The following is a 23689-nucleotide window of genomic DNA, read 5'->3' as shown; positions in this document are numbered from 1 at the left end:
TTATTCACTTTCTGTTAGCTCTGTTTCTCCAGACAACCTTGCCTAATAAACTTGAGGTACCTAAAGTCTAGGAATTCTACTCTGCTCTCCTCTTATTTTCAATGTATGCACAGATCACACTGCAGTATAACCACCACCGTTTACTTGTGTGACCCCATGGGGTTGTGACCTTCTTGATGGAAAATGAGGGACAGGGTATGTGGAATCTCTGGATATGCTTTACACATACTCTCACAAGTCCATTGTAAATAGAACCCTAAAAAATCACAGCCAAATTAAAGATTAATTTCTACCTTTTCTTCTTTCCTCTTCCCATAATGTATCTTAGACAAAGGCCATGCCCCATCAAACGAATAGTTTAGAACTGTGGATTCTGCTTCAAGTCTAATCATAACTGTACTTCAGTCATTCCCCCCTTTTCGACCTCTTCTGCAAATCCAAAAGTAAAAGTGCCGATTGCTCTTCATTGCCTCCAAGACCTTTCATTGATATCCATCCTTCCCCAAAGTCCTTCTTTTCTTCAAACATAGGAATGAATATTGGAAGTACCATTTATTTTGCAGTCACATTGGAATTCAAATTCCAGTGTTGGCACATTCTAACTGTGTGTCCTTGGACAAGTCATTTAGCATTTTTTGATCTTGGTTTCCTTATCAGTAAAATGGAGATAGCAAAAATGGCTGCCTTTCAAAGTTAACGTGAGGATTAGAATATATATGGAAAGTTTCTAGCCCCTCAAAGTTGATAATCATAAAACAAGGTAAACAAATATTATGGTGCATTATAAATCATGTCCTCTCTCACTTTTACTACTGTCGTAGTATAGATGATATCTATATAGGCATCCTAGCCTTAGAAGATAGTCATCTCCTCCTGCCAGCAATAGTTTTATTTCTTTTGCAGGGACCATGAGATTTTTGAGGCTTAGGAACCTGGAGGGAGCTTTTCTGAGGGGAAGATTCCAGTATCAATAACACAGAATTAGATGAGTGAGGCACCCTGACAAGATATGTTTTAGAACTTGACATTTAAACTTATTCCACACAGTTTACATTTTACCATTTTTAATGTTAACAAGACACCTTGTCAACATGTTAACAGATGTTTCCCAGGCACACACTGTCTTCACTCAGTGGAAGAAAAATGCTTACTGATATATATGCAAAATAGTTTGTCTAGAACCACTAACAAAAAACACATTTATTTCTTATCTTGATGGATACAATACCATACCATTTTCATGGGTCTAGACCTGTACAAGTCATCAGGCATTGCAAGGAGTTTGCAAGGAATGTTTAGTCAAATCTCTAAAGCAAAACTTGTTTTTCATTCTCAAACAGATCATAATTTATTTGCAAATCATCTTGAGTCTCCATATTTCATCACTTTTGCTATTATGATGCTCTGTTTCTCAATCCTTTGGCAGCAGGCTCTGTTTTCATTAAAACTCATCAAAGAATGCATAATGGAGTAGGTAGTGAAGCCACAATTGAAGTCTGTCTAATGTGTGTGCATATAATTGTGCAATGTGATTGCAGGTAATAGATTATCATCCAAATTATTGGTAGAAAGAAATATACCCATTCAGTTATATCAAATAGTTGTAAGCCTTGCTTCTCAAAATTAGACCACTGGCAATGAGTTTAGAGTTTACAAATGGGCTGCACAAGGATCTGGCTGTGTAGAGGAAATGAGAGTTACCCATGATATAGGACAGACACAAATTATGGCACATGTATTTCTCACAGAGCTTCTTATTCTGTTGTTAAATTTTGGCAGCTGCTTTTCACACAAAAGAAAAGTATAATTCAATTGTTGGTGCCATGTGCATCTGTAATAAAATTCTGTCCTTGTATTTTCTATAGGAATCTCCCTGCTGACTCTACCATGAACATTCTACTTCCAACACACACACACACACACACACACACACACACACACACACACACCCCAACCAAAAAGGGGGTATTAATTTTCATCATCCTGGCAAAGTCTTCTGCAAAAACAAGCTGGAATAAAATTCTCAAGTTTGTTTTTTATCATACATTGGATAGCCATCATTGCAGAAGTGCTGTTGCTAGAAAGTTGTCACTTGATTACAGAGTGCATAAAATTGCGCTAAATAGCTACTGGGATTGGTCTAGTTCAAGATGCATCAATGTGAAGCAGCTACAATAATTTTTATTTTACAAATGTTTAGATGAGGCTAGGAAGTTATGGAAAAAGGATTCCACCAGAGCCATCAAATCCAATGCTTTTGCTCCATCCAGTACATAGAGCTTCTTATCAGAGTCCAAAAGCATGGAACAACCTTTACTTTATTACTGTGAATCAAGATGCATTGGTTTTCTGCTAGTCCAGGCACTGATGAAGTACTGAAGATATAAAAATGATTAAGATATGGTCCCCCAAGTTCATAGAGTCTATAATCTCATGTCTTTGTGGTAAAAGACACACAACTCTTAACCATCCCCATCTCTCATTCATATTTTATGCAACAGCCAGAATGATATTTTGAAAACACAGATATTTTACATCCCCATCCCATTTTCCTTCACCTGTGCAAATCCCAAGCTCCTTATTTATGGATTGTGATCTTAAAGGGCATGGTTGTAAGTATATATGAGCTCATATGCATTAATTAAAAGTCTTAAAACAATGTTTGTACTTATTATATCATCCAAATTATTATAATTAGTATCTATGGTAATTATGGTCTGTGGTACCATGAACAGGGTCCTTGATCTTTGCATCTCAGTTTCTCTCTGTAAATGGAGGGTGATGATAGCTTTTTATGCTTTGAATGTAGTCAAATGCATGAGTTAACATTTCAACAAGGCTGGAGATGACTGACACAAAGCCGATAGTAAAAAAAGGTCTTCTTCTCTTTCTCCCTTCCTCTCCTGGAAATACATCCACTATCTTAATGGGCAACGGGCTCAGCTCATCTGGAAAGGAGCCCACAGGCTGCACCCTTGGTAGCACAAATGTCATATCCTGTTTGAGAATCATATATGGGTGACATAGGTGCTGTGGCTGACTAACAATCTACTCAGTTGGAATAACAACTGTATTGTCACTTGTATTTCAGAGGGATGCTTCACTTTCTGTGAATGAAGTGTTATCCAGAGGGAACTATTTTAAGATGAAGAAGAATAATAGATAACAGCTTAGAGGAAGGAAGATTTTTCTTTTATATGTAATATTTTATCATTATTTTATATTAATTTCAGGTATACAGTACAATGGTTAGGCATTTATATAGTTTATGAAGTGATTCTTCCAATTACTCTAGCACCCATCTAGTATTACACACAGCCACTGTAATAATATCGGCTATATTCCCTATGCTGTACTCTAAATCTCCATGTCTGTTTTGTAACTGCTAATTTGGACTTTTTCATCCTTTTTTAAATACCTGATGCTGTCAGCCAAGACATGGTGACTACATAGAGATTCCAGGAGACTGGTTGCCAAGACAAAGCTGGGATTCACCTGTGTGAAAGTCCTGAGATTTAAAGTAGTCTCTCTGGGCTAGCATGCAGTATAATCTTCTGTTAAATTAGACCATTAAATAAAACTACTGAGTCATAAAGATGTAGCATTACTCTGAAATTAAAGCATTGTCATCTTCGAATTGCTGATAATTTTAACAGGCACTTAAAGAAACTTTTCGCATATCCCTTTATCACAGCCAGTTGACTCCAACCACATGGATGAGAAGAGGATGCTCAGGACTGAGATAAGGAGTGTGATTGAAGTGTTCTACATTTAGTTTTTATATGTTCAGTTACTCGTACATTATTCATTCATTGAGTCAATCACTTTGCTATTCAGTTGGTCATTCAAAAATTAAGTCATTCAAATAAACTTTTGAGTACTGACTGGGCTAGTCATCAAGGTTACAAAATGAATGTCTGTCCTTGTCCTCAAGGAACTCGATTTAGATAGAGAGACAGACGTAAACAGATATTTCATACCTGCTGTGGAAAATAAAATAGAAGTCAATAGACACTATAGAAATAGTGCGAAGGAGGCTGTGGTTGGATCAAGAAGTGACAGGAGACGGGATGGTGGTCGAAGAAGCTGTCCTTGAACAGTTGCCCTCTGAGTAGGATTTTGTAGTAGAAATAGCTACGTAATTGAGCATCTATTAGCATGAGGTTCCACATTAGGCATTTACTCTCATGGTATTCGGTTTCCCAGAAATCATGTGAAGAAGATACCATTTTTTCTATTTACAGACACAGACACTGAAATCTTGAGAGGCTGAATTATTGTCCGAGGTCTCATAGGTTGGTATATATTGGCCAGAAAGTGAATCTAGGTCTATGATTTCCATCCCTGGGTTGCTAGGCCTAGACACAGAGACTCTGAGGCAAAGAAAGACCCATGTGTCTGAACAGATCCTTCCCCAGACCTGTGTTGCCTCTGTCTGTCAGTCAGTGCCACCACAGAAAACATCTCAAGAAAGTGACCCTGAGGGATTGAGGTCTCCATTATACCCACTTCACCTCCCTGATCATCACTTCCCTCATCTGTAAAATGGAGATAATTATACCCATCTTTCAAGGTTTTTCTGAATATTTGATGAGAATTATACTAAGCAAATGTTCTTAAATTTTATTTCTCCAAAGAATGACTTGGAGTGAAGATTTAAAAGGTCATTTTACAGGCTATTCCCAGCAATATTTATTTAGTAGGTTTAGGGCAGTGGTCAGAAATAGGACTTTTAACAAACACCCAAAGACATTGAACTTTGAGAAATATCCATAGAACCTGATTAACTCTTAATTAGCCCGGTGTTTAAGGCTCCTTCCTTAGTCATATCCCTGTACTAAGAGGAGACCAGTCAGTGACTAAAAGAGTTGCTCTTCTTAAGACCTGAACACCAGAGTTACCCCAACACCTTCCTGATGGACCTTTTAGAGCACTTATTTATTGTAGATACGTGGTGAGCCCTTCTTTTTGATTCCATGGAGATAAGGACACAGTCCAATTAACCAGACTTTATTGAGTCTGCCTTGTGCTCAGTGCTACTGTTAAACACTGACCTCAATGCCCAAACACTTAATATTTAATTTCTAGTCTTTGAGCACTATTATATAGGTAATTCTATTTAATTCATACAGCCATTCTGTAGATACTTGAAAGCCATGAAATCCTAGGCAAGTCAACTTCTACAAGGCTCTATTTCTTCATGTGTACATTAGGAATGATCACTTACTCTTACCTCAGTGAGTTGATGTGCAGATGAAGTAAAGTTAAATAACCGATGCACCTAATATACTCAATATAATATCTGGCACTCTGTAAGAACTTTTGAAATAGAAGTCACCATCAGCACCATCATAGAAGACAGAGAGCTTGGGTTTGACCCTGATAGATAGGTGATGTTCAAGCGCTAAGCAGAGAGGAAAAGAGAGAAAGAGCCTATCCAGGTAGAGATGTAGTGAGCAGGTGCCCAAGGCCCTTTTTCTTGTAGGAGGGCCCCTGGCTCACTTGGATGTCTGATGCAGCTCTACTTTACGGCTGAACTCTTTTCTTGTTCAAAAGAATGAAATAACGAGTGGGACTCAAAGGTGTCTTTCAGAAAACTTGCTTGCTCTTGTTCACTTTTGCTCTGAGTACAGGATTTCACGGAGAAATGATGAATCAATCCATCCAGATGTCCCAAAGAATAAAAGAGCCAAGATGTGCAAGCAGCTTATCAGTCCATGTTCTGTGACATAGGGGAAGCAGAAACACCAGTTGTCTGGAAGACTGTTTCTATCACTCTTCCCCTCACGTGGACTCAAGTCATAGAGTACTGGTCAGCCTTGCATTCTCCATATGCAAGTGTTTGACTATGTTATATTTATATCTATTTGTAAAGAGAAGCTGGTAAGAGGCATTGACTAGTTAGACAGTTTCCACACGGATTTTCCAGTGTTACCTATGAGTATTTTGTGCACCCCTCATACCTTATTTGCAGTTTTGCTCTTCTGGAATATCATTCCCTCACCTCCTTTTTTAGACCAAGCTCTCATTCTTTTCTCCTATGAAGCTTCTTTTCCTGTTATAATTTGTATGGCTCCCCTTTAAATTTACTTAATCAAAACAAATCTAACAAACCAGCATAGTGTATAAGATCTTGGGCTTGGTTTAAATCCCAGCACTGATACTTTTTTTTTTTTTAATTTAATTTTATTATTAGTTTCAAGTACATAGTACATTGGTTAGACATTTATATAGTTTATAAAATGATCCCCCTAATTGCTCTTTCTCTCTTCTGGCTCTCCATCAAGCCATTATATTACTGCTGACTGCATTCCCTATGCCATGCTCCCCATCCCCATGACCATCTATCAACTACTAATTTGAATTTCTTTAACCCTTCACTCTGTTTTCCCAGCTCCCTAACATTCTCCCCTCTGGCCATAGACAGATTGTCCTCTATATTTGTGAGTCTGTTTTTGATTAGTTTGTTCTTTTTTGTTCCTTAGATTCCATATTTAAGTAAAATCATATGGTATTTATCTTTCTCTGTCTTACTTATTTCTCTCGACAAGTCATTGCAAATGATAGGATTTTATTTTTTTCAATGGCTGAGTAATATTCCATTGTATATACGAACCATAACTTATTTAATCATTTGTTGTTGGGCATTTAGGTTGCTTCCATATCTTGGCTATTGTAAATTATGCTGCTATGAACATAGGGGTACATGGATATATACGAATTATTATTTTAGTTTCCTTTATTTAAATACGCAGAAGTGCAATTGCTAGGTAAAAGGGTATATCCATTTAAATTTTTTGAGAAACCTCTAGATTGTCTCTTCTTAGTTTTGTCAAGTTATGTGACTTAGGTGAGTTACTTGGCTTCCCTGTTCCTCAGTTTCCTCTTCTATAATTAATATTTTTTAACATTGTAGTGAGATTTGTATGAAAAAAAAAAATCAAGGTAACCCATAAGAAAAATGTTTGGCATTATATATACTCAATACATGGTAGCTATTATTTACTATTTTGATCACTCTATCCCCTGAAAACTTGACTCTGGGGATAGAGTAATGAAAATAATAACATAACTTTTATGAGTTCACAACACCTAACATACTGAAATTATTCATGAAAACTATTTCAACATTATTAATAAATACCACGTTTGAAAATTCATTTTTTATCATGGTGTGAATGGTTGAATTTGTTATTTTTTGCTATTTGATAATTAATTGACCAATTAATTCTTAACCACGTGTATGTGTATGTTGTGTTGGCATAAGAATACATGTACATGGATTGTTGGAGCATAGTGGAATAGTTGTGAGTACTTACTACATATGAAGCACTGTGTAAAACACTATCTTGTTTTCACCAAAGTCCTCATTCTGAAATTTCCATACCTACAGAATATTTGAAAGAATAGTAACATAAGCATCCAGACACTTTTCACTTGTATTATCCAAATGTTAACATTTTGCCACATTTGCCCATTTGTGCTATCCTCATATATCTCTCTCTCCATCTTTCTCTCTCACATTCTGTCTCTCTCTCCTCTGCTCTCTTTCTCCTCATGAAATGTTTTTTTTTCCCAGAACTGTTTGAAAGTAACTTGTAGACATACTGATAATTTAAACTTAAAAACTTCAGCTTATTGCTCTTAGAAAATGATATTATTCTCTATAATGACAATACTAAAACCACACATAAGAAAAGAAACATTAATTAAATTGATATTATCTAATATAGTTCATCTTACCCTTACAGTGTCTTTTATAACAGTGTCTGTTTTTATATTTTTATTCAGGTTTGAAGCAGTATCCACATGCTGGATTTGTTTGTCATGTCCTTTTAATTTCTTAATGGGAAAACGCCTTCCCCTATCCCATATTATTTTGTTTACTTTTTATGATATTAATTTTTCAAGGAGTCATACAAGCCAATTCTTAAGTAAAATGTTCCATATTTTGGATTTTTTCCGATTATTTTTCATCATTAGACTACTTTAGCAAGACAACCTCAAGGGCGATATCTGTCCTCAATGCATCCCATCAGAAGGAACATGGTGTCAGTCTATACCATATTGGGGATTCTCAGCTCCATCCCTTGGCTAAAGGAGTTCTGCCAGATCTCTGCATTATGAAGATTATTTATAATCAATAAAGTTATACACAGTTATACACAGACACATGTGAATATCTTGCTCCCAAACATTTCCTCCCAATCTGTTAATGATCCTGACCCATGCAAGTTATTACACTGAAATTTGTCGTGTTATTTTTTTTTCTAAATTTATAATACCTTCAACATTTATAGCTGTCATTCTGCATTCTGCTCTACAGAAGAATCATATGGTGTATATATATATATATATATTTTTTTTAATTTCTCACCCCCTCTATCCCCTTTTGTGTCACTATCGAATCATAAATTATTCCATTTTAAAATGTTGTTACTGTTATTATATTTTTATGTTATTATCCCTAATATAGCTAGTCATGGTCCCTCCATTTCTGCTCCCATGTCTTTCTTACATGCCTCCATTAATCTTGGAGTACTTGGAGTTTAGAGAAAACTTATGTGGTCTTTATTATAACTGCATAGTATTTCATTGTGTCAATTAACTATGCTTTATTCATTCAGACATCTATTGGTGGATATTTATGTATTTTTTTCAGTATCTGCTACTTGCAATAGATAACCTTGGCTGCACGGCAGAATTTCAAGTACATATATGAACAAACTTTTCCATCATGTATCACTTTCTTGCTGACTTTTAAGAGCTGCCAACGGTCAGTAAAAATTCTGGTAGTCTGTTGAATGTTTAGTTTAGTGGTAAGTGAATGCCTGCTGTGGGAAGGTGTTATAAGACAGCCTTTTCCCTGTAGAGCTTACAGTTTAGCAGAATGGGGAAGTGAGTAAACAGGTTGTTATAACAGTGCTCAAATAAGAGAAGCACATAATGCTAGTGAAGTGAGAAAAGGGTTCCCTTGGAGATGACAATGGCACTCTGTGGCAGTGATGAGGTCCAGAGCAGAGATGTCAGCTGAAAGAAAGATGAATAATTCCACTCTTCTCTTTGAGTTTTCTTTTTGTCATTCACCTCCAGAGCCAGAGTATAAGATCTATGAAAGCAGAGAAAGTGGACACAATTTTATTTAAAGAAGGCCTGTCATCCTTTTGTGACCTGGTAAGAGGAGATATGAATGTGGCCTTGGGTATCCCTTCTCAGGACCCAGGCTAGCTTTCTACTCACGGAACACCTCTGAGTTCAATCTTGGCTACTTCAGCTCTTTCAAATCAAGGGATGGGAACTACTATTCATTGTGAACCTGTGGCCCACATATTGTCTTAGAATTGCTTATTAATAATATGATGAAGTATGAGGTAGAGATATTTTCTTATTTGTATTTTGAGAGTTAGGTTCAGAGAGACTGAAGAGCTTGTCCAGCATTACTCAGATAGTAAGTGACAGATGTAGGGATTGAGGGATTGAATTTAGGTCTATGTGAGTGCCTAGTTTTTTCTTGGAAGCACCAAAATGGTGTCTGTCACAAAGATACTCTAAATACCTCTAAAAACTTCTAAGAATAACCAAAACCCTTCCTACAAGCCTCATAGCTCTGTTCTCATTAGGTGATTTTGATTTGGAGGCCTCTTTTTCCTCTTTCCCTGCTCAGAAGGTGAGACCCTGAGCTCCCTGCAGAACTCCCCTCCCGCCTCAGCTGTTGTCAGGCTTTCAGCTGCCATAGAAACTTCTTTCCCAGAACCAGCTGCAATACTTTGAGTATGGGTGTCATTTAGCCTTGTACTCCTCGTCTTTCCACCTTCTCAGTCCCTAACAATACTCTGCATACACTCGGCATTTAATAAAATTTCCTTGAATAATCCAGCTGACAACAAACAAGTATGATACATGGACTCCATTTAAGATCACACCCCTCCAAGGCCATAAAACAGATTTCCCAGGCCTTTTTGATCATGGTACCTATTTTAAAGCAAGGGAAGAGAAAAATAACTACCCCTACCCCCACAAAAGGTACATAAAAAGTAAAGGCTCCAGTAAAGTAGTGGATAAATCTATCAAGTACGTGGTTTGGAGGTTGTAAAGTGTGTCCTGTGCAGGCCGGTGGAAGAGCAATCATGGCTGAAGCTGGCCTCCAGCCCCAGCGCTGCGATGTCTGTGCTCCCGCTAACGCACAGTGCAGGTAGCCACACCTGGAGTCTAAACTGGAAATGTGCGCAGCCCCAAACAGCGGAAGTGCAGATACTAAAAGCAGCCCAGTCCGCAGTGCTTTTATTTTTAGTAAGGCATGGATGGATTCTTTCTGAGGCAGCTGGGCTGATCTACGCGAGAGGAAACGCATCTTTGGAGGGAATTCTGACATCTTTTAAAGAAGCCGAAAATCATGCTATACAAATTGCCTCCCTTCCTTGTAAAAGATGAGAAGAAGGTGGCATGGACACTTCAGCACAGGTTCCCATAACTGTTTCTCACAATGAGATAATCCCTTCTGATGCTCCCTGAATCACTTCATTAGAACGGCTGGTAGCAGTTCAACTTTGATTTGGACTCAGTACTCTGAGTCAGACGCTATGCTCAACTCAACCCTGTGCAATTTATTAATTTCTCACAACATTATTAAACGTGCATTATATACAGTTTACATATGAGGAGACTGAGACTTGGCGAGGTTGTGTGTCTCTGCTATGTTCAGGAATCTAGTCAATAAAGATCTGGCATTGAGAGCCAGGCCCCAGGACCCCTAAGCCCTTGTTTTCCTCCATAGCACCTACCATTACTCACAGAAGCCCTTTCCAAACTGACATTTACTCAGTAGTTATTGCTTGTGATTTAAACGGGGAGATAAGGTAGAAACAGATGAAAAATTAAATAACTATCAATGCAAAAAGACAAGAGATGTCACTAAGCTGTACATGTGTAAATGGTAAATGAGTGGTAGAGGCAGTGCTTTGAGGATTATTTAAGCTGTCTTTACCCTTGGCATAGAAATTCACTTTGTCAACATAGATAACTGTACCAGAAATGACCCCAGGGAACTTAATATAGACTTGCTTTATTACAGTAGGAGTATAAGTGAATTGGCACATTTTTCAAAGGACTGTAAGCGGCTTCCCACAGTGATTTAAGTTCAATTAAGCTGGGTATTGACAATCTGTAGACTTCCTTCTAAGCATTGTGATAGAAAAATTGCAGTTTTTTTTTTTTTTTCTGGCTCTGCAAAGAGACAAATATGTGTGTAGAATGAGGTCCTATTAATCAGAGTTATTTCTTGTCTCTCCTTTTTCACTTTTCTTTCCTTTGTTCTCTTTTTCTGAATAGTGATCTCCATGGTAACAGATGGAACAGCTTGCAGCATCTGTAATTATATTATTAATAATAATTATCACAATAATAACAGCAGTCAGAATGAAAGAAAAATATAAAAAAATTAATTGTGGCTCTGTATGTAAACAGTTTATAGCTTCTGAAATGAGAGCAAGAGGAATCAGGCAGGTCACCTAGAAACCCAGGACGAGGGATCATAGGGGCTTTCTGGGTGACAACTTTGAAAAATTTCAAAACAGGCATGGTAACAGAATGTTCCAGAATATTCTACCATGACCACTGTGTAGAAATTATGCACATCTTTTTTCTTTTTCTTTTTCAATTTTTGTTGATGTTGTTGAATGTATGAGGATTTTGGTTTTATAACTCGAAGCTTCTTTTAAATTTAGACCGTTCTATATCACATGCATAGAAGAGCTGCTTTGGAAATGCCGGAACAATAAACCTGGCAGAATACAAATGATGGTTACTAACTAATCTCGTCATTTTACAGAGATTTCCTGAAATCCTAGAAGGTGCTCAATGCTTACCCAGGCTCTGTTGGTCTGAGGATGAAGACTTCTGTGTTACCTGCCCAATCTCAAGGAAAACAGTACACATTATCCACTGGACAAGCTTTTATAACATCCTACCCCCACCCTAGTGCTGCCCCTAACAGATCTCTGAGCAGGTCCACTTATTTGTAATCTCAAGACTACTTATAACAGTATGAGCTATTTGTCATTCTTCTGCACACAACTTTTTTCCAAAAATGATAGTAAGCTTTTAGAGAAGTTGAGCAGTGCATTATTGTCCTGTGCATGCACTCTAGTGGCTAACACAGCACTAATAGGAAACATATTTGAACACAACAATGAATGATACATTTCACATTATGGGAGAGGTAATAGCTTTATGGGGAGAGACTTGAAAGCTAAATTCACAGTGCAATTTGGAATATGCTTTACTAATAGACATAATGATGTATTGCTATGTCTTCTAAATGATGCTTCGGAACTTAATTACTCATGCTATATGATAGCCTATGGCCTGTAACTCCTTTATGTGTAAAGGTTGCATGATAGCTGGTGTAGCTCATGGTCACGAAATCATTCACACTCCTGCCAGTGCATTGGGCTAAATGTTGCTTTTAAAAAATAGATATTTTATTTTTATTTCAAAAAGTTAATTAAAATATAATTGACATATAACATTGTATATGTTTAAGTTATACAATATGTTGATTTGATACTTCATATAGTATCATGATTATTACAGTAGTGTTAGCTAACATAATGATCATTTTGTGTGTGTGTGATGTGAACACGTAAGATCTAGTGTCTTAGCAACATTGAAGTTTATAATAAGGGATTGTTGACTATAAACACTAAGCTGTACATTAAGTATCCAGAATGTATTTATCTACTACTTGTAAATTTGTTACCTTAAACAACATCTTTCCATTTCTCTGAAGCTATAATAATTAAAACAGTATGGAACTGGTATAAAATAGACACATAGACCAATGGAATAGAATAGAACACCCAGAAATAAACTCTTGCATTACATTTAACTCCTATTTGTCTAGGAGGTTAAGAACACTGGCTGGAGAAAAGACAGTTTCTTCAATAAATGGTGTTGGGAAAACTGATAATCACATGCAGAAAAATGAAATTAGACCCGTATCTTATACCACTCACAAAAAATAACTCAAAATGAATGAAAGCCTTAAACATAAGACCAGGTACCATAAGACTCTTAGAAGAAAACATTGGGAAGAATCTCCTTGACATCAGTCTTGGTGATTATTTTTTGGATATGACACCAAAAATACAGGGAACAAAAGCAAAAATCTACAAGCAGGACTATATCAAACTAAAAAGTTTCTGCATGGCAAAAGAAACAATCAACAAAACAAGAAGAAAGCCTATGAAATGGGAGAAAATTGCAAACCGTATATTGAAGAAAAAGGCAAATATTTTAATTATATAATAACTTACTTTGGACTGAGAATCTTAGTGAATTAAATAGATTTCACCAGTTCAGAATTTTCAAAATGCATTTTTCTCTTAAGCAGAAAAATTTTCTTGGATAACTCAATACCTGTATTCTTTTGAGCAAGTCAGAGATCTGGAGTACTGTTTCTCATCATGATATTGAGTGGTAGTGTACAGTAGAAGAAACAATAGAGGATGAACTGGATAGCAAAAGGACAGTATCATTTTTTTTTTCAGGTTTCTGGGTCCATGAGAATTAAATAATGAATTCTGCTGACGAAATTTCAGGAAATGGAAGGGACACAAATAAATATAGAGAGAAGTGAAGCTATTCCAGAGCGAAAAGATAATTGAACAAGATGGTAATAATTTATTATATACAGCAGCAGCTATAGTACAAGGAACTACACTCCATCCTGCCTGTTAACCTAATTCGCCGGATGAGCTCCCCACCCCAACTCTCTAAGGAATGACGCTGAGGTCCTCATTCTAATGTTATAAAAACAGTTCTAATGTATAAATTCTTTACTCTTTTGCATGTCAGACAACCCATTACGTGTCCATGTAAAACGTGATATTGAATCATTATAATATTATCATGGATGAAAAATTTAATATTAAAATCCTAATTTTCCAGTTATGAAACTTCAGAGATGTTATATAACTTTATCAAAGTCTCATTACTGACATGTAGCAGAACATAGGTTCTAATTAGAAGGCTTGTTTCTAAACCCAGGCTGTCTCATGACACCTTTAAGCCCTAGTTGCATCTCTAGAGATGAGAATGTATGTCCTGTCATAGAAAGTATGGTGCTGAGGATGGTGTTTGAAGTCTGGAGGATCATATTTGAATCCTGGATGACTTTAAGGTGCTTTTCTAATCATAGAATTTGGATGACTTGCCCTTGTTCCCTGCCTGAAACTGGACCTTTTTTAGTTATAGGGACACCTCTGTAGATTTTCTTGTGTGGGAGTTCAAGTTCATCAAACTTCCAAAAGAAAGCAATTCTTGTTCTGGGTCTTTAAAATGGGTTTGTTTTCCTTATGGATCTTTGGAGGGAAGGCCAAGTTCAGTTTATCTCTCCTTTAGCTGTCTCCTGGGTATTACTTCATGATCTGGGAGGGGAAAAAAAAAAAAAAGCTTTTTAGTATAAACTGTTGTGAGAACTACTAGAGGCTTTTCACAGCTTCTCCTTCTCCTTGATGGTGTTTTTAATAATAGCAGCATCTGATATCTGAGAGATCCTTGAGACAGAGAGGATATAGTCCGTTATATAACAGGTGACACAGATTTCCGTTAGTAATTTAGTTAATAATGGATCTCTTCACACAAATCCTTTCACTTAATCTTTGGAACTATCTTGTATAGTTAGCACCATTGCTGCTTTTCAAATATTACTGATAAGGAAACTGAACTTCAGAGAAGTAATAATTTGACCTAGGTGGCTTAGGCAGGAAGTGGCAAGCTGGCACACAAATCCAGATCGCCTGCTCCAGGGCCCAAGCTGTGTCTACTAATCCCTATCTGCCTGTCGACTAAATTGACCATCTTGAACATTAAGTTTCATGGGTTCAATTTTAGTAGAAGCATTTATGGGTTCATGAATGAATCCCTTACATCTACCTAAAAGAATGTTCACAATGAATTTTACTTGTTTGAAAATCTTTCAGAACTAACCACATAGACCTTTCCTGGCTATAACTACCCATCTCTATCCTAGCCCAGGCACCAGAGCATCAGCCACCATAGCCGGCTTTCCTGAGTGCCACTGACTCCTGGTCTTTAATATTTTATCAAGGTTCAGGCTTAATCTACACTGCTGCCAATGAAACTGAGGAGAAAACATAGTAAGTGAGAAAAAATAACATTCATTTACTCCTTCACTTTCAGTCTTTATTCTGTCATTTTCCAGGAGAGAAAGTATTTAGAGGACAAAGGGCATCTTGTAAAGGAAAGCCAACAAAGGAACTCTAGGTTTCAAGTGATTGTCTCTCCTACTGTTGCTTGCAGTGACGGCCTGTGATGTCTAAGTGAATTGTGGGGAGCACTTCGGCGCTCTTAATTGTTCCTTTGTATGTTCTGTATATTGCATATATCAAAAAGTGCCAATAGTTGAATTACTGAAACATCAATTTACCCTCAGGGTCCAGAGGCAGGGCTGGCAATATTATCGGTTTTATGATGAAAGATTGCCTCTCTGACACAGATTTCTTTTCCATCTTGCCAAAGATAAAATATAATTTTGGTAAAATGAGTCAGAGTAAATAAATAAGCAAATCAACTCATGAATGTATGAAAAATTAGATGAATGGATCTACAAATATGAAACTGTGTACATTTAGAGGGGATTAAAATTCATATGATTTAATGGAATTTTGTGGACCACTTTTGAAAGTAGACAGATCAGATACGGTTGGACTGAAGACATTTACTTTCTCTCCTTGAGCTTTCATATATCTATATATTTATGTCTTTGTACCTGTATAGATCTAAATATAAAGATATAAACATATAGATATCTACTGTGTTGGATTGTTATGAGTACTGGAGATAAAGTATGCAAAATGTTCTAGCATTAGGAAGTAACATAGCATCTATTGTTAGACTGGATTTTCCTTTTCTGCTTCTAAGTACCAGAGGCATTTTGAAACTGTCAGTCTTTATTTCTCCCTCTACAACATTACATTCTTGAGCAATTGCCTTTTTTTGGTTATTTTGTCAGAATTTGTCTATAATGGCATCAATATTTTTGGAGTTTGGGGGGTTAATTATTTGTGTAATATTATTATTTTTACCAATATGAATTATGTCCTATTTTTGCTTTCAAAGTCAAAATCCAATAAATAACCTTCATTCAGATTTTTTTAGACTTTATAGAAAATCTGATTTTGCCTCAATTAAACATTGGCGATATGGGGAATTAATGGGCAGGCTTTAAGAAACAGTCTTAAGATGAATCAGGATGTTTGAGTACAGGTTAATTTTACACTGCAAGAAATGTGTCTTTTTGTTTGTTTGTTTGTTTGTTTGTTTGTTTGTTTGTTTTAGAGTTGGCACATACTTTAGAGATAATTATAACTAAACTCTCTTTTTTTGTTTTTCTCCTTCTAATATATTGACACTGAAGTGCAAAGCAGTGAAGTTACCTACCCCACATCATATGGTTGCCAGTGCTTTTCTTTTTCAGCTAACTCATGACAACACCCATGATCCTGTTTCTTAGTAATGCTAATTAATAAGTGATTTCTTCCAGTGTGCGTATGTGCTCATCATTTTTGTCTATTAGATATGCCTTGCACCATTTCTTTATTTCCTAGACGTTGGTTTTCTCATTTACAAGATGGAGGAGATGAGGGAGGAAGGAAACCACATGATGTCTATATTGAGTTCTTTTTCAGCCTTGAGAATCGAGGAAGAGTAATAATGTTAATATGTGGTAAAGATTCTCAATTGGCAAAAGCTTTTCAAGACTTCCTGTTTCCTCTTTTGCTTTATTTGTGAGCATGTTCAGAATTAAATTTTCTGTCCAATTGCAGTAAATGTTTTAGCCTAGGTTATTATTACAAAATCTCTGGTGCATCCCAGAAAGTGCCTTGCAACTTCATATTTTTGATTGCTATTTCACATTAACAGCCCTACTACAGTATCGGTGGTTTTGCTGTACTTTTATTTTATTTATTTATTTATTTTCTTACTGATGATAAAATTGAGCCCCAGAAAAGTGAAGTGACTTGTCCAAGCTTGTTGTTGGCAGAGATACGTTTTATGTATAGCTCTCTCAATCTCTAAGACTAAAATTTGTATTCTCTCGCCTTGCTTTCCATTCTTACCTGTAGTAGGCGAAACATGTTCTCCCTCCTTGACTTAAGGTCTTCATCTCTAAATGTTCTATTGCAAGCCTCCACAAATATATTTGGCAAATAGAGGTAACATGGAGAATAAATAATAAAGAAGTGCAATTAAGTGCCTTATAGTACAGTATGGATCGCACAAGCCCATTCGTGCTAATGGTGTGTATTTTACACATATTTTCTGTGTGTGGGTCTTATTTTTCACATGGAAGTCAAGATTCTCTGAGAGAATCAATATTAGTGTTTCTCTTGTGAAGGAAGGTGTGTCAGTAGCCAGAAGTACAGCTTTGGAGAATAGCCATCCTGGGTTCCGATTCTTGCTTCGTCACTTACTACTGTAGAATCCTGGTAAGCTGCCTAATTCTCCTCACTTACATTTCCCTTGTTTCTGACATGGCAGTATTAACTCTCTTTCGATTTAGGTGATATTGATTTTAATGAGATAATGGACATTAAATGCTGAGCATACAACCTGTCAAGTAAGGGCTCTACACATTTAGCTCTTAAGATTATTAACCTTCATGCTAACTCTGGATAGAGCTCTATGAGAAACAAAAATTCTCTAGTCAAACTCTTCACATGAATAGAGTACTCAGGCGATGATTAATAGTTATGTGTTGAGTCACCCATCACACTGCTTTCACAAACTTTTGTTTGCTTCAATTTCATGGAGGTCTATAAGTGTGATTATTTTCTGTCCTTCCTTCTAACATTTTCCTTGGGTTGTGTTTTCTGGGCAGAAGACAAGATCTGGACATCAGTGCAGCACAACAACACACAGCTGACCCGTGTGCGAGGTGCCAGCCCTGAGAAGCCCTACTCCATGGCCTTGGACTATGGGGGCAGCATGGAGCAGCTGGAGGCCGTGATTGACAACTCAGAGCACTGTGAGCAGGAGGTAGCCTACCACTGCAGGAGATCCCGCCTGCTCAACACACCAGGTAAGGCTCACCCCTGCCTCTACCTCTCTGCATGAGCCACACACGGTGACCACAGAATGACAAATAGACCTACAAGCCCGGAATATCAAGGAGATGGATATGTGCCAACAAAGGGCCTGCCATTACAGTTGTTCACTGAACGATGGAGAGAAACACTGCCAGGGAGGACTGGTGATGCACTAGTCCTAGCTCTGACACCCAAGGTATGACCCAGAGGAAGTTCCATACCTCCTAAGGCTTTCTCCTTATCTTCAAAAAGGGAGTAATGACAACACTCATTCTGCAACAGTTTTAAGAATGGAAAGTTCTTTGAGAGCAATGGCACTTGAAGAGAACATTTGAGATAGACATAAAAAATGTGGAGGTCAGGCATTTCTGGCAGAAGGAATAGCATATGAGAAAGCAGCAAGGACCTCTTCACATTCGCCAATAAGCTATGAGTTATATCCAGAGGAAAAGGTATAGGAAGCATTATTAGGCAATGAGGCCAGCCGGGCAGGCAGGAACAGTTCTGTGTGTTTGCAGTACTTGTTAATCTGAAAAGCAGAGGCATTAATAAAAACTTATTCTTTTAAATAAAGTTTCCTTTTAGAAAAAATTAGATTAATCCTATTTTTTTATTCTTTTCTTAAGGCTATTTTTAAGTGAATGGTTGTTTTAGTTATAACAATATTAGTTCATCATTTATTTCATGATAGAAAAGAAAGCTGCACACCACGAGGATATGGGATGTCTCAGAATCTTTAGTTTCAAGAAACTCAAAATCCAGTGCTTGGAGGTTAGGAATTGTGAAAGCCTTTAGAAAACTAGACAATGAAATGTCAAAAAGGAGAAGGGATAGAAGCCTCACTAAATATAACATACTGCCTCATTGATCTAGAATCTTTAGGGAAGACATTGTTCCACGTCAGTAAATTTTCCAAATAACTGTCACTTACCCCTTTAAGCACAAAAAAATCTTTTGAAAGAATTTTTAACTATTTGAAATGAAAATCTTTCTCAAATGGATTACATGCTTCCTTGCCTTTTTAAACAGATAATTCTGAACATAAAATGTAACCTTTCCTTGATGACTCAGGATCATCACTGTGAAAATCAATTATTGTACTCTTCCTGGATCCAGCCATGCTCGCAGGGCTGATTAAATCTGAGGTACTGGTTTGGGGTCTCTTTTCCCAGCGTCTTCAAATGGTGCTGCCTTAAGAGATGCTGTATTTATATTTGTCCGTGTTTTTTCCTCTCCTGGCTATCAAGCCTGTACATGTCACTTTCAGCACTATTTGCACAATGCCTGTGTCTAAAAAACCAAACTATCTTCTTTTCGTTGTGTTGTTTTTAGTTTTCTAAGGATTGGATTTGATGGGATTTTAGGAAAAATAAGAGTATGTTCATTCTGACTATGAACTTTCCTTTAGTTTATGCATTTTGTGATGTTAATTTGACTACATCATTGCCTTTGTATGTGTGTGGGTTTTTTTCCTAATATAACTGTCTTTAATTTCATAAAGATATTTGAATGGAAAGGGCATAGATTTGGGAGCAGGCCATATTGAAAGTGAGGTCTTGACTCTTTTTTGCCTCTTACTAGTTATATGACATTGTACAAGTTGCTAAATTTCCACAATTTTACCACCTGAAAAATTTTCATGAAAATCCTGAACAAATAAAGTTAATGTAGTCTGTGTTCCTTATATCATGCCTGGTATACAGTAGATGTCCAACAAATACTAGTGTCATATTTCTTTCCTTGATCACAGCTTCCATCTCTGCAGGAAAAGTCCAAAACGTGTACTATAGCAGGAAACAAACTCAAGGAGCACAATATTTCTAGTTTAACAATGTAAATAGAAAATTATAATAATTATAACTCATGCATGCAGATAATCTTACCACTCAGAGAAGATGAATGTTTCATTGAGGCGTGTACCCTTCCAGACATTTTTTAATGTGTGTATTCACGAAAGCACGTGAGAACATACCATATGCATATTGAGGTTTGCGAGGAAAATTCATCCTTGTTTCCCCCATGGTTCTTAATCAGATGAGTTAAATGAAGGAGGACAATGGGCACGTACATACTGTGCCTGTTTTATTCTGGCGAACTGGCTTGGAAAACACAGTGTGGAACAGAGGCCAAGGGCATGTCCTTGACCCTCAGCCTCTACCTGCAGTGGTTGTGGCACTGTGTGGGTGAGGTGGAGCTGCAGACACACAGCTGCACAAAGTCATGACCCCAGCCTCATACCCATCAGTGCAAGAACAGAGTCCCTAAATCCCAATTCAGCTGTGCTCACTTCATGGAGATGCGGGGAGACAGTAGTCTGCAACATAGCAGTCACATGAATCCCAGAAGCAGGCATGGCCCAGGGCACTGTCTTAGTTGTGGCTCCTATAACAAAATGGCAGAGACTGTCTGGTCATAAAAAACTGCGATTTCTCACAGTTCTACAGAAGTCCACTATCAGGGTGCCAGCATGGCTGAGTTCTGGTCAAGCACCTCTTCTTACACACAGCCACTTTTCCTCACATCCTCACATGACGGAAGAGAGTAAGAGAACATTCATTAATTCCATTCGTGAGGGCTCTACCTTTATGACCTAATCACCTCCCAAAGACCTTATCTCCTAATACTATCACACTGAGGGTTAGGATTTCAACCCTGTGAATAAATTTTGGAGGGACACAAACTTTGATTTTGTAACAGGCACACACCTGAAGGGGTGTTTTCCTAATCTCCCTAATTATTAAGGCAACCACTTCTCCACAGGGAAGGCCAGGCAGAGAAGTGGAGGTGGGTAGAGATCATCTTCCCCTTACCTAAATGCCAGTCTGGAAGAGCCGAGTAAGTGTCTCCCTAATTTGCTGAAGTGAGCCCCCCTGTGATACTGTTTTACTCCCTGTATTTGTCACACACATAATGTACAAATATCTTTCCATATCAATACATATGACTTTATGCCAACTGTTCATTAACAACAGAGGCTTCCATTTTATAGATATACCATAATGGATATGCAAAGTTAATAAATATTCTGTTTTGGAAAATTGATTATTCCCATTTTTTCATCATTACAAATGCCGCAGGAACACTTTTGTTTATAGGTTTTTGTAAACAAAACATATATTCTTAGGATAAATTCCTTTGGGGTGCTATTGCCAGGGCAAAGAGTATGCATATTTTTTAAGTTTTTGCAAAATTGACTTGTACAATGTATCAAGGTTTTACTATTTATACTCCCAATGATAACGTGGGATTCCATGCCCATTTCCCAGTGATAAGTATTATCATTTTATTTCAACTTTGGCAATCTATTAAATGCAGAGGAGGATCAAAGACAATTATATATATTTTTGTTAATTAAAAAAATGTGTAGGCTGATTCCTATAGCTTATTGGAGGGGGATACTACTGGTAGCCAGGGTTAGTAGAAGCTATAAAATATTATAGATTGTGTCTGTAGTGGACTAAAATCAATGAGAAGAGAATGTAGTAGATGCCTTCTTTTTATAGGTGTTCCTCCATATTATACATAATAGATAATGAAGGGCAGAAATAAAAGAAGGCAGGATGAGAGAAAAATAACTGTTACTTATGCTTGAGATTATTTGTGGGGTTCTGTGTGAGCATTACCTCTAATCCAAACAACAGTTCTGCAGAGTAAGGGTTATTATCCCCATCTGGCATTTTGGGAAACAGAATCTCAAAGAGAGTAAAATGCTTAATTAAGACACAACTTGGGAGGGGCAGATGTGGTTCTTAAACCCAGCTTTACCTGAAGTCAAAGCAAAGATGCTGTTTCTGATATACCTTAGAGTCAAAAGTTGAAAGGAAATGGACTTAGAGAAAATATGAGTTCATATGATTTTTCCTTATTCTGTAAGAATATGTAGATAAGAGAGAGATGAGAAGCCAGAGCCACCACCGCTAAGGTCATGTGGTTGTCTGGGTGGTTTGAATTGATGAAATTCCTGGGCAGCTACAAAGGATTTTCAGTGCCTTTGCCTAGATGCAGCATCTGCCATGGCTCGCACCCCTTCACATGGTGGCCCTGTGGATTCCTATAACTGTCTCCTGAGGTTCATTCTGTCTGTTCTTGGCTCCAGCTTTGGTGCCATTTTTCCAGTAGCAGTACAGGAACTTGGAGATGGGAGACAGGCAGGATAAGGTGTGGCCTTGTTCACCACTGTATCTTTTTCATTCAGTTAGTGATTTAAACAAGACATTGTCATTTTTTGACAGTTTCCTCTGATAGTCTTCCTGTGACCTGCTGCTAAGTGACAGCCAATAGAATGTGCCATCTATCTCTTTAACTAAAACTTCATACTAGAAATTTTCAGAAGGGCCAGAATTCCAAGCCATCAGAGTCCCTTGGAAAGGTTTTTTGCTACCCCTATGCATCTTGTAGTTGTCCTTAACTATGCTGGCTACTTCCTATCCTGAGTCTGTGGCCTTGTGCTTCAGTGCAGGTTGTATGACAGGTATGTTGAGCCCCCAGTGCTTAGAGGCACCCTGTCATCAGGGGAGCAGGTGACTTCTTGTCCTCAAGGACAAGGGCTGTCCTCGAGCCCAGGCCTTTCCTCACTGTTAGCACTTCCATAGGAATTTTGCCTGAGGCAAAGTTCCTGAAGGTAACAGGTTATGAACATATTAGATAAAACAGAACCTAAATCAGGAAACACTAACATAGAAGACAGAGGAACAAAGATTGTGGCCACAGTCTGGAAGATGCTTTAGTAACATGGCCAATTTGCTCTATAATACGACAAGATTGAAAGGGGATAGGAAGCTGATTGCCTGAGGAAGACTCGAGCCCAAGTCCCTGCTGGGAGTGGATTTGAAGTCCTGCCTACTCCAAATTCTCTCCAATATCTCCCTAGCCCCTGGAATCCCTTCATAGTATTTACTTGTTGAGTGTAGGTATCAAGTGTATGCATCTTTTTGCACTCGCCACCTTGCGTAGTGGAAGTCTGCTTGGGAACATCTTTTCCAATATAGCTGTGAACTCCCTAAGGCAGAGATAAGAAGTCAGTACTGATACACAGGAAACTGCTGAACATTCAGACTCTCTGACTTTGAAACCTAGTAGTTGATGGAGAGCCTAGCTGGACTTTACTTTTGTTCTGAAAAGACAACGTTTGCCAAGCAAATCAGTCATTCCAACAGGTTTAACTTGAGGATTGTTTAAGTTGCTCAGTAGAACTAATTATTCAGTGCTCTTCGAAGCCCATTTTCCTATCAGTAACAGGTTAAAGTCACTCCCATTCATTTCTTCATGCAGGCACATGAGTGGTTACCGCTGGAATCAATTGCTTTACTCAGTTATGTTGAAAGTAATAAAATCTCATTTCTTTTAAAGTATTCTAAAATTCTCAATTTTCCTCTTTTCCCTTAACCGATAGTAGTTTAGTGAGCATATAATTAATTGGCTATATATATTAATATGTGCTATATAGTTTAGACTCTTTCTCTATAAATATATACTAGAATATGTATGAGCATATATACACACTACTTATACACTATAGAGCAGTAGTCCCCAACATTTTTGGCACCATGGACCAATGCTCCTATGGTAATCTAATGCCT

General features: G+C 37.4%; 1 protein-coding gene across 1 annotated transcript in view; it reads left to right on the top strand.

The window, feature by feature from the left end:
- The window catches only part of CNTNAP5 (contactin associated protein like 5), a 587467-nt gene that overhangs the window by 347462 nt on the left and 216316 nt on the right, over positions 1 to 23689 (top strand). Inside the window, exon 13 of the mRNA XM_023532684.1 lies at positions 17903 to 18103. Coding sequence (XP_023388452.1) covers positions 17903 to 18103 — 201 coding nt within the window. The remainder of the gene's footprint in view (positions 1 to 17902; positions 18104 to 23689) is intronic.

This window comes from Pteropus vampyrus, unplaced genomic scaffold, assembly GCF_000151845.1.
Source record: "Pteropus vampyrus isolate Shadow unplaced genomic scaffold, Pvam_2.0 Scaffold87, whole genome shotgun sequence".
Lineage (NCBI taxonomy): Eukaryota > Metazoa > Chordata > Mammalia > Chiroptera > Pteropodidae > Pteropus > Pteropus vampyrus.
Note: the sequence above shows the minus strand (reverse complement) of the source record. Positions and strands in the feature narration are given on the sequence as shown.